Raw genomic sequence first — 12,481 nt, 5'->3', positions numbered from 1 at the left:
TTATCTGGGTTTAGACCCCATTGGGAGTTGGGCATCTGAGTGCTAAAGACAAGCGCGCTACTGCGAGCTGTTTTCAGGTAAACCTGCAGCTTTGGGACAGGAGATTCAGACCCTGGATCTGTGTGTGGAGCCAAACAGGAGTGTCTGGCTCAGCAAGACAGGGTGCTGGAGTCCTGAGCTGGCAGGGAAAACAGAAGCAGGGGTAGTCTTTGCACATCGGGTGGCAGCTCCCAAGGGGGGTTCTGTGATCCAACCCGTCACAGTCTCCAAGCTACAACTAAAAATCACAAATTCACACTTTATATTAATATTTTTCAGGATACTGCAGATTTAACTAGGACAACACGATTTGATTTATGACTTCTGAGTGCTAGATCACGTGAAAATGCTTCAACAGATGAAGCAGGACACAGGTCAGTTAAAAAGTCAAAATAGGTAATCTTTGAAATAAAAAAAGTTTATTTGAAGACTTGTAAAATAGCTCCTTGAAAGACCAACATTTTCAGAACACCAAGATACAATAATGCATTTTTCCATTATGTTAGGATACAAAAGTCACAATCCTTCAACTCTCTAGGCAAGGAATGAATTTACGGATCAACAAATGCTACACTTCAAACACCAAGAAAGTGAGTGGGCTTGAAAGTCAAACTAATTAGTAGCATATAAGTTAGGTCATCACAACCCCTGTGGCACACTTGTCATCACTAAGCAATAATGCAGGTTAGGTAAGAGCTTAGTGTCAAAACAATGAACCTATAAACTTTAAAGGAGCTCAGACAACGAAATAATATGCTAATTGCATTTCTTTCTACATCCCACTGATGGGTTCCCAAAGCCTCCTTTTTAGGCTTCTGTTTCAGAACAAACAAAAGAAAACTTTAGAACTTACAAATGTCAGTTCAGTTTTAACACACACTTTATTCACTTTAAATTTACATAATCTGTGCAAGAGACATGTGCAATGGAAGGACAAAGAACAAAATGTAGAAATGGACAGCACTGTCACAGAGATCCAAGTATTACTTCACTATACAGAGGCATGCCTTATACTGCTTTCCGATGGTATTCGGGAGGGGCTACTTCATAGTCACTGGCACTAAACAATGTGGAAGCGTTCTTTGCTAAATACCTGTGAAAGAAAAATATACACATGCAGAAATTAAAATACCGTGTTACTCAGGTCATTATCAAGATTTAAGTTTTAATGTACACAAACTGTTATTTCACTGCTTCGAATTGAATTGGATTCCAGCATCTGCTGTTGAAAATCTGTCAGTCTTTGAACAGCCCAGAGAAATATTCAGTTTAATTCTTAATAGGTGTCAGATATTGTACTCATGAAATCCTACAGAGTGCCTCACTCAGAATTTCAAGCAGTGAAATACTGTCAAACAAATTTGACTACAGCCAAGTGTTGCCACAAGACCTCCAACAGGTTGAAATACAATATGAATTATGAGGTTCCGCTTCCTATCAAATGTTTGTCCTTTCTGGATGTCTGCCAGTCATTCAAGCAGGCAGGTAAAAAGTAGCCTACTGTTTTGTACAAACAAATGTGGTTCTTAACAAGTGCTAGGTGAAGCTTTATATCTAGGGCCCTACCAAATTCACAGCTGTGAAAAACACATCATGGACTGAAATCTGGTCTCCCCCTGTGAAATCTGATCTTGTGTGCTTTTACCCCATACGATACAGATTACACGGGGGAGACCAGTGTTTCTCAAATTGGGGGTCCTGACCCAAAAGGGAGTGCAGGGGAGGTCACAAGGTTATTTTAGGGGGGTCGTGATATTGTCACTTACTTCTGTGCTGCCTTGAGAGCTGGGCGGCCAGAGAGCAGCGGCTGTTGGTAAGATGCCCAGCTCTGAAGGCAGCACTGCCACCAGCAGTAGCGCAGAGGTAAGGGTGGCAATACCACATACCATACCATCCTTACTTCTGCATTGCTACTGGCGGTGGCTCGGCCTTCAGAGCTGAGCTCCCAGCCAGCAGCTGCCGCTCTCCAGCTGCCCAGCTCTGAAGGCAGCGCCGCCACCAGCAGTAGCGCAGAAGTAAGGGTAGCAGTACCACAACCCCCCTACAATGACCTTGTGACCCCCCCCCACAACTCCTTTCGGGTCAGGAGCCCTACAAATTACCACACTGACATTTCAGATTTAAATAGCTGAAATCATGAAATTTACAATTTTTAAAAATCTTATGGCCATGAAATTGACCACAATGGAGCATGAATTTGGTAGGGTCCTATTTATAACCAGGGCAAGAAGAAGACTGGCCAGTAAATATGGCATTCTACAAACCGAGTGCTGCACAGTGATACTCAGCCCTTCTTTGTAGGGCAGAATCAGGTTTCTTCCCTAACCACAAGCGTTTACATTTTAAAATGGGGACGTTCTTAGGGTTCTATAAGGCCGCCTGCAAGGATCACTAAGTTAATCACCTACTGCACTTCATTTATTAACACATTTTCAAACATTATGGATTAGCTACCAACGGCTTCTATATTAGCCTGTCTTTCACCTATGAAATTAAGTCAGTTTTCTATTCTTCACAATATAGTGTTCAAGAAATAATTGCTTTATTGAAGGAATAAAGAGAAAGCAACAGAATGTGGTGGTAAAAAGACATATATATATATAAAATAAAAGCAGGTAGTTAGCGCATAGTGAGAAAATGATGGTATGCCTCTGGAGTGTTAATGCACAAGGCCAAGCAATTTCAAACATTACGTATTTAAATTGCCTACAAGACCGACACTGCCTGACATTTCCCTGCCATACTGGAAAGTATGACAATTGTGCTTGTGCATTTACTGGGGATTATAAGCATAAATGTGAGACCAATGACAACTGGAGAATTAACCATGCATCCAGAGTTCTAAAGCATAAGCCATAACTAGAGGAAGTCCTCTTAAATTTGAGAACTGCAGAGGATTCTTTCATACATTAAAATTTAAAATCAGATTACAAGTTTCTAAAATGTAGAGGACTCTGATTCTTTAGAGTAGTCAGTTCCTCCACTAACAGAGCATGAACTTCCAGCTCCATTACAGCAGATCAACTTTCCACTTTTAGATTTCACATTTAAGTCCTATAGTAAGATAGAGTAAAACATTAAAAAGCACCTAACTGACTTAAGTGCCTCGAAGTGCTATTGAACAAATGGGACGTCGTTGCAAACAGTCTGTTGCCTTGCATGTATTTCAGGAAAGGCAGATCAACAAGTTCTAAAACGCATCAAGAAACAAATGGCTTAAGCTTGGCCTTTCGAGGAGCTGAAAGACGGACTCGTAGCTCAGCTACTTGACTGGGATTAGCTCCCAGCTCTGCCACAGACTGAGAGACTTTGTTAACATCTTTTGGCCTCTATTCCCAGTCTGTAAAATGGGGAAAATGCTCCTCCCTCCACCTTTGTCTGGACCGTGTACTTGGATAAGCTCTTCAGGGCAGGGACTGTCTCTTATTGCATGTATGTAGAATTGGGTGCAAATTTTGACTGGGGCTTCTACACACTTGACTAAAATATAAAGATGCAAAAAATGTAAAGATGTTTTTCATTAAGGCAATAATAGAAGACCGTTTTTGAAACGCCTGATGGAATTGCTCTGATTTAGCAGTTTGCAGCAGCACACGCAAGAACAAAAATGGATCTTTTTTCTACCCAAATGGTTTGTTTGATTCCTTTCCTTTTAAACTGCAGTGTACTTCAGATCAGACATGCCAAACCCATGGGAAAAAACCAAAAACAAAGAAATTGGGTGCCAACACCACGACATCTGTTTTTGGCTTAACTGGCTTGTGAGTTGATTGTTGGCTAGTTTTTTGGCTTATAGCTTGTTGCTTCTTTTTGGGGGGGGGGGGGATTGGCTCCTGGCAAGCAGAGGCAAGGGGGGGGGAATAGTCAGGGGTGCACAGCGGGCCCACCACAGTCCCAGACTGCATGCCCGGGGGTGAGGGGAGGGAAGAAATCTAGTCAGAGTGTTGGAGTTCTTAGGGATTGGCTTCATTTTTGGCTTATTGTCAAAGTCGGGGTGTTTATTTACCACATGAAAGTTAGCAACTGTGCTTCAGATATCAAAGAACTTTACTGAATGTTAGTAATGACAGAAACTCAACTGCAAAAACCCATGCATTTCACCTTTGGTATGGGCCTTCAATGGAAATACACATTTCTCTATAATCAGGAACAATTGTGTAGTATGTCAAGACAAAGCGTGCCAGAGCAATTTCTAGTACAAGACCTCTCGTACCAACTCTGTTGCTACAAAGGGATGACTAACTGCAATATTAACCAAGCACCTTTTTTCAGTTTGTTTAGTTAGTTCAGAAAAATGTAAGCTGCTTTAGGTAAATCTAGGTCCTGAAACTTGAAGTCTTTAACAAGTTACTCTTCAGTAAAATGCACACTAGGTTGTAATACTAACTATGCAGAACTGACCACCACCACCAAACTGGAAGAAAGGCTGTCAAGAGACCAACGGGCTTGCACTGGATTAGTGTTGCAGATTAACTGACACTGTCAATATCAAAATACTGTCCAAAAAATTAGAATAAAAAAGCATTAGGTCACAGTCATATAAACAAACACATGCTAAACTTTAAGCATATAAATAAGTGTTTGCAGGATCAGGGCTTTAGTGTTTTAAAAAAACCTTCAAACACACAAAGATGAAATGCTGAACTTACTTCAAGAAATCATGCAAGTAGTTTAACAACAAAGCCAGGCTCTTCTCATCAAGAGGGGTGTAGGCAAGCATAGCTCCAATTCGTACTGTTTTAAGAAAAGCATAGATTTGACCTTGTTTTTCATGACAACTTTAACCATACATGAGTACAAGCCCAAGATCCATATGACATGATCACTAACTTCAGACTCCCATTCTTACCTACGCAACCTTCTCTAAACAACTACATTTTTAAAACTTCCATTCTGAGTAGGTGATTTGTGGTTTTGAGCATTTCATATAAATGACCCAAGGATAGTCATGTGAGTCATTTGTTTAGACATTTTACTCTGATTCAGTGTCTTATTCCAATTATTAACAAGACAGAAAAGAAGCTGGAGCAATATAACCATTTGTCCCCTTTTATGGTAGACTCAAGATGCCAAACTTACCAAACAATCGTAGTAGGTGTGGTGCACCATAGACTTGTGACATAGGCGCATCGGGATGATCTGCTAAGATTTCAGCATACTGTGGCCTCTCAAATTTGTACAGCAGTTGAGTCCCCAACATTACATTGAAGTACTCTTTTATTCCAGCAACAACTTCATTAACAGCATATTCTCTGGCACACAAAGGAAATGTGAAATATTACAAATGTAAATAAAAAACAAAAGCAACCACCAGGGCTGTGGTTTCCTGGGGTAGTTTAGAACTCTGAAGAGCCAATATTCATAAGAGATGGCCCAGAGAAACAAATGCATAGTTGTAGTGGTTCCACTTTTTAAAAATGGGGTATTCTGGCTCTACATGAAGACATGCTTCAAGTCAACTTGGTTCTAAGAAAAAGTAACTAAAAGCAAACTGTCTGCCTTCCCACCTGAACGGGATACTTATCCAAACGCATGTCTAAAGCGGCACATTCAAAGCAAGATGAAAAGGCAATTTCTTAAAGTCTTGGAAGATGCACCTGTCAGTTCTATGCCACACACATCATAGACGCCGACTTCTGCTCCCGCCGGTGGGTGCTCGACCGCCTCTCTGCCCCTGGCCCCGCCCCCACTCCACACCCTCCCTGACACTATTCCAACTCCTTCCCCAAAATGTTGGGGTTACTGCTTTTAACTTTAGACTTCTGTAATATCAGCAAAGAACATAAGCCTTTCACATCGAACAGATAACATTTAACATGTGGGGAAAGTGCTGTGCTCTGCATAGGAGTAAGGAAGGAAAAAAGATGCACCATTTGGAGAAAAAAATTCTCTTCCACTCAAATTATTTTTATTTCCACAGGGTTCATTCGCCATAGCAAATCCATTAAACCAAGCTATTCTCCAGACATTTAGCAAGAAGTCTGATATAATACCCAAACAAGATGTCAGGACAGATCATGAACAGGATGCCATGATATAAATCAGTGTTTCATCCTCATCTGGAACACTAGTCACCCAATCTCAAAAACGATATTGTAGAATTAAAGGTGTTTTCAGAGAAGGATAAGGAGAACAATTAGGAAGGTGGAAGACTCATTGAGGAGATTGAAGGACCGAGGGAATGTGACAGAACTATATACAATGAATGGCATAGAAGAGGGAGATCGGGAAAACTGAAGCTCCAATCTCAAAACACAAAAGGGCATTTGATGAAACTGAAAGATGGCAAACTCAAAGCTGATAAAAGGGAACACTTTTGTGCAATTTAATTAGACGAATTCATTGCCTCATGATGTAATGGAAGCAAAGGGATTGGACCATTCACTTAGAATACAAGCATACCCAGCATTCTAGTAGTTAATACCAACAAAAAAAACCTTTCCGGTCTTAAACCAATCTCTTTTAGTGATTAAGGTAAGAACTTCCAGGAGGGTACATTATCTCTCATCTGCATGCTGCAAGATTTCTTGTATCTTCCCCTAAAGCATCTGGTACTGGCCGCTGTGGATACTAGACTAGATGGACCCCAGTTCTAATCCCACTGATGTCACAGGGGTGTTTATTTCAATGGATATTGGATCAGGCCCTGGATCTGGGAGGAGGATCCTGCAGGAGCCCTTACAAGATGCACAATGAAGAGGGTAAGATACTGTACAGCTTCTTAGAAGGCCTTCCCCTCCCCCGCACCCCTCAAAGTGCATGAAAGAGCATTCCAGCTGTGCCCAGCCCTAGAAAAATCCACTAAGAGAGAACTAAGTTAAAACTATTAAGATTGCACAATTAAACACTCAGAAGTCCCGAAGCGTAAGCTAGGGTCTTGCAGGAAACTTAAACAGTGTATTGTGTGCACACAGGGGGCAAAGTGAAACAGGGTGTTATAAGGGTGACACTAATCACCCTTAGCTATACTCAGAGCCACTCCAACGATAACAATTGATTATACATAAAGACATGCGAGCCCAATTTTCAAAAAAGTGTCAACCTAGATTTTGGCATATACAGCAGCACAAGATTAGTCCCCTTTATGAACAGCATTTTTAGCAACTGGACCTTGTGTTACATATACCAATAGAAGGAGAGAGAAACAAGCAGGTACATTTACACTTCAGGCTTCTTTGAAAATTCCAGCCTGACACTTTGTTGCACAGAAGTTATTTATTTATTCAGGTTCAGTTCTTGATTTGCACTTCAAGTACTAAACTACCATTTGTATTTAACAATTTCTGTGGTCGCTGTGAGATTGGGAGATGTTTGGATAAACTGAACTCCAGGTTGTTTTTCAGCCTTCATTTTAATTGTAACCGTCAGTCACCTTCACTTTGTGTTATAGCTTTCATTTGGGGATTAGAACGTTCCTTCTGAGCTAGGGACTGGTCACATAGGTGAATGATTATAAAGGAGACTCAGAGAACCATCAACTTGGATTAACTCTCTGCTGCAGTGTTCTGGATTTGCAACCAGGAGGCACAACTGACTTGACTCTACCCAAATCTAAAAGGATGGGGCTGGAACTCCTTGGTCTAAGCCCATAGCTGGAGAGCTGCAGTTTGACCACAGATGAGAGACGAAGGATGGGTCTGAGTGGGAAGCCATCCACCACCAGATACCAGAAGACTGAGATGGAAAGAGGAAGGCAGCAAGGGTGGTCTACCTTGCTTAAGGATGCTGAACAAACCCAAGGCTGACAAGAGCAGGGAGATCAAACCGGGTGGATTGCGTTCAAGGGTTTGCGATTTTCCAAAGAATGATCTAACATTCTAATGCTGCTCCACAGTCAATGTCTGTGGTTAAGAAATTCCTGTGCCAAACTGGGCCCAGGATTGTGGTCCATTTACAAAGAAGTGGTGCCCATCCAGGAAGGAGGACTGGGACAGTCTAACAGTCAACAGCAGAAAGCCATTGTAATGGCTAAGACATGCCCTTTAAAATGCCATTACTTACTTATTATCAGTGTTTCCTCGTGATTTCTTGTAGCTTGCGTAATCCTCTAAAATGGAGTCAACGTTCTTCTTGGCAGGAAGATAAAAGAGCTATGAAAATCAAAGAATAAATAGACTGATTAATGCAAATAGTCTCACCTGCAGAATGTGTCTGCATACTAGTTTCAAAGTACTGACAAATACAACGAGGACCTTTGTAGAAAAGAATTTTTCTACAACATTCAGCTGGTAAGAGAATTTGTAACTAGGATTTTACTTGACCATGAAGGTATTAAATCACAGCTAACCATTCCATCATGTTTGCCCCTTCTCTTTTCGCATGTTGTCTGCTTTTCAAAAGCAATATTTTACTGTTTGACTAAGCAGAGCTCCTCAGAATCTATAATATGCAGCAATGAATTCTAGAACCGCAGCAAACAAATCCCTATGTGGTCTAGCTGATATAGGTGGGAATTACAGAAATCCTCCCATCCAGGGACAAGATGGAGCCCCACAATATCTTTATGCATCAAACCTTGCCCACTACTTTAAAATTTATCTTAAATAAAGTATTCTGTCCTAAATCTAATAGCCGATAGCATTGCATTACACACATGAAGAGTCCAGATTCTTCTCTCTTAGCTCCCTACAGATATCAAGGGCTCATCATTTCTTGTTCACTCTCTGCCAAGATCTGCTTGTTGACAGCAGACGTATTTCAGACACCACTGATCATACCTTGTATGTTTGTAAGTTGTAATGCCTGCAGGTGGAATGTCTAGTTAAAGAGGGCATCACAAAGAAGCAGAGGAGTTGATTAATATTATTCAAATGCATGGGCCATTAAGGATTTTAGCTTCTATGTTTAACACTGAATGTAGAAGCCATTATATATACACAAGCCATAACTAAACTGTATATTAATATACTTGCTTTACACTTTTGAAACATGAGCTCAAATACAAATCTTTGGTCACATCTGGATTCAATGATTCAATTCCTTTCACAAGAGCATTCCAGTCTGAGGAGATTCAGAAATGGATGTTCCCAGAACTGGAATAAGTACTATACTGAATACCACTACTGAAGTACATTTGCAGAGTTGCATGGGAAAGTGTCCACAGCTTTATGTCAGACTCAAGTCATGGCTACTGATCTCTTGCTTTTAAAAGATCACATTTTTAAGTAGTTGTGGTAGACTCTTACAGGCTTCAAATGGGGGATGGGGAGGATTGCTTGCGTGAAGATTCCAGGGGAAGAAAAAAAAAAACAAAACAAAACAAAAAAAAAACAAACACAAAACCTATGATCTTCAACAATTCATTAAGGTTTTTAATTGAAGAGAGAATTGCATTTTAGTTTATTACAGAAGCAGGACAAGCAGAGTTTAATTTAGCTAAATTAATCTAGCAAGAAGCCTTGCTTTGGATTCAAATCATGCAGGAAAGCAGGAGGAGATAGGAACATATACAACTACACAAAAAAACAATTTTCACAGAGCCTCAAGTGCAACTTGGAAAGTTTTTTGTTTTGTTTTTAAACCACATCATGCTTGCACAAAAACTGACTGTCAGGACCTAGTTGTAGGCAGCCTAGTGGTTAGCCATGGGCAGAGTGCTGGGTCCCCATGTCACCCAGGGCTCCGAACCAGAAGATCAGGAACCTCGAGTCAGATACTAGGAATCAAGCAGAGTCAGGAAACCAGGAGACAAGCAGGTAGTGCTGGGTGAGCAGTCCAGAGCAGGGTGGGGCTCAGTTATACAGAAGACTACTTGCTGTTCTTCCCTCTGGCTCAAATAGGGGGAAAGCAATCCAATGGAGGAGCGCCTGTGTTTCACCAACCAGGCCCAGGCTGGAGCGCCCTATCTGAGCGGAGCTTCAAGGAGTCCCAGTTCTAGCTGATGCCAGTAAGCTGTCAGGTGGAGGGCCGGAGTATGAGCTTGTTGACATCACTAGGCCTCACCCTAGGTAACTCGGGAGGGTGGAAGGCCACTAAGTGTCAATGAAGCCTTCCTGCACTAGGCCTAAGTGAACCAAACTCTATCCTTCCATGTTTAAACTCTAATCAACCTCAAAAGCCAGGTGCAATTGGAATATGTAAGCAACCAGTTATCTGTGTGCAACCCCCTGCTCAAGCGGTAATCATGAGGCCTGCATGTTTCTGGCTGAAGGGAAAAAGGACAAGATAACGGTTTAAAGAAGTTACTAACAAGCTAGGCTTATAGCTGCCAAGAATGACTTAACTATTACCAGGGACGGGAGGGGTAGAGGGAGGAATGGGGGGGTGAAAAGGAGGGCTAGAGGGGAAAGGGCGGGGTGAGGCTTAACTGCAAAATGTATAAAAGAAGAAAAACTGTTCCTGTTAATGTGCTTGATTTGAGACTTGCCAGTCTCCTTGCACCGCTTTGGGATCCCAAATAAACTTTGTTTGCTTCTCCACCTGGTGTGTTTATTGACGCGAAGCACACCGGGCAACGAACCCACTGTTGCTGTCCTCGAGCACACCTGTGCTGGCAACAAGCTGCCCACCAGGAGCCCTGCAGATCCAAGTTCAAGATCCACTCTAGGCTTTGGCATTCTCTCAACTCCTTTCCTAGCCTGAAGGTTAATCATAGAAGCGTAGGACTGGAAACAGCCCCCAGCACCCATGGCAGGACTAAGTATCATCTAGACCATCCCTGACAGGTGTTTGTCTAACCTGTTCTTAAAAACCTCCAATGATGGAGATTCCACAACCTTCCTAGGCTTAACTATTCCAGTGCTTAACTAGCCTGACAATTAGGAAGTTTTTCCTAATGTCCAACCTAAACCTCCCTTGCTGCAATTTAAGCCCATTGCTTCTTGTCCTATCCTCAAAGGTTAAGGAGAGCAATTCTTCCCTCTCCTCCTTGTAACGACCGTCTAGTCCCCTCTCAGTCTTCTCTTTTCCAGACTAAACAAACCCAATTTTTTCAATCTTCCCCTCATAGGTCATGTTTTCTAGACCTTTCATCATTTTTGTTGCTCTTCTCTGCTCATTCTTCAATTTGTCCACATCTTTCCTGAAATGTGGTGCCCAGAACTGGACACAATACTCCAGTTGAGGCCTAATCAGCGGAGTAGAGTGGAAAAATTACTTCTCGTGTCTTGCTTACAACACTCCTGCTTATACATCCCAGAATGATGTTCACTTTTTTTGCAACAGTGTTACACTGTTGACTCATTTAGCTTGTGGTCCACTATGACCCCCAGATCCTTTCTGAGTGGAGTACTTTGTATTTGTCCTTATTGAATTTCATCCTATTTACTTCAGACCATTTCTCCAGTTTGTCCAGTTTTCAATTTTAATCCTGTCCTCCAAAGCACTTGCAACCCCTCCCAGCTTGGTATCATCCAGAAACTTTGTAGGTGTACTCTCTATGCCACTATCTAATCATTGACGAGGATACAGAACATGTCAATGTCTATATAAAATGTTATGGACCAGCTTTTTCTACCAGCTAAAGTGAGTATGTATCAAAAGGCCAACAAAGACCCACAGGCAACACCATGAGTTTAAAAGGGCAAGTTGACATTTTAGTTTATGCCTGCCTGGACTTAAGGAAGCTCCAGGATGTGCTCCTGACAACAACACGCAGCTCTGCTGAACATCACAGGTGACCTGTGGGAAGAAACCAGCTAGTACCTACAACCCAGTCAAATAAGCCTCGAGGAGACAGAATACCAAGTATACCTTGAAAAACAGACCAACACATTCCCCCAGTTGGAAAGAGCATAAGTTCCAAACTATCGGTTGAAGTCAGTATACATGCTTATAGATAAAGGATAATTTTCACAATGTGAGGGTTACCTGTTTTTGCCTAGTGATCAAATCCCAGTCATCAACAAGCCATGGTTTCAGCTCTTCTGGAATTTTTACCTTTACTTCAACTCTGTTCATAAATGTTTCTTCCTGAAGAATCAAGAAAAAACAAAACAAAAAACAACAAAAAAAGTCATCCTACTTTGGTCATCATACCCACACAGCCTCAATTTTCTAAAATGTAGCCATTACATACGTCTATCAAAAGATAGAAGACTGCAGCTGCTATTGTTACCTTAGAATCTTATGAAGTGACATACAGTTCAACTCTTGCTAGAATTTTACTGTATTTCAGCTGTTAGACAAAGATATCCCTGGAGCAGCACTTTAAGATACAAACCTTACAAAACCAGTAGAGCTTTTGTACTTGGGAGTATTATTTCTCTTTTGTTACATTACCTATTCGTTAATTCATGCTAACACCACCACTTCGTTGAACAGGGAAAACAGTCAATACTGACAGATAATCATAAGCCAGTTTTTAAGTTGTTATATTACTATGCAACTTCACTTTCAGTTACAAATGCCTTCACACTGTGCTGATGACTCAATGGCACCTCTGACTATAGACCCACATGTCTGATAGATCTATTGAATACCATATAAAGACTATTGACACATT

General features: G+C 41.4%; 1 protein-coding gene across 4 annotated transcripts in view; it reads right to left on the bottom strand.

Moving 5' to 3' along the window:
- Positions 1 to 441: 441 nt before the first annotated feature.
- Positions 442 to 12,481, bottom strand: part of MORF4L1 (mortality factor 4 like 1) — a 42,082-nt gene continuing 30,042 nt past the window's right edge. For all 4 annotated transcript variants that reach the window (XM_042856535.2, XM_008170504.4, XM_042856536.2 and 1 more), the window contains 5 exons: positions 11,848 to 11,949; positions 8,041 to 8,129; positions 5,119 to 5,291; positions 4,689 to 4,773; positions 442 to 1,132 (listed from right to left, as the gene is read on the bottom strand). In XM_042856535.2, the coding sequence (XP_042712469.1) occupies positions 1,048 to 1,132; positions 4,689 to 4,773; positions 5,119 to 5,291; positions 8,041 to 8,129; positions 11,848 to 11,949 (534 nt within the window). In that variant the 3' untranslated portion in view covers positions 442 to 1,047. The remainder of the gene's footprint in view (positions 1,133 to 4,688; positions 4,774 to 5,118; positions 5,292 to 8,040; positions 8,130 to 11,847; positions 11,950 to 12,481) is intronic.

This window comes from Chrysemys picta, chromosome 10, assembly GCF_011386835.1.
Source record: "Chrysemys picta bellii isolate R12L10 chromosome 10, ASM1138683v2, whole genome shotgun sequence".
NCBI lineage: Eukaryota > Metazoa > Chordata > Testudines > Emydidae > Chrysemys > Chrysemys picta.
This window is presented reverse-complemented; position numbering and strand designations above follow the sequence as displayed.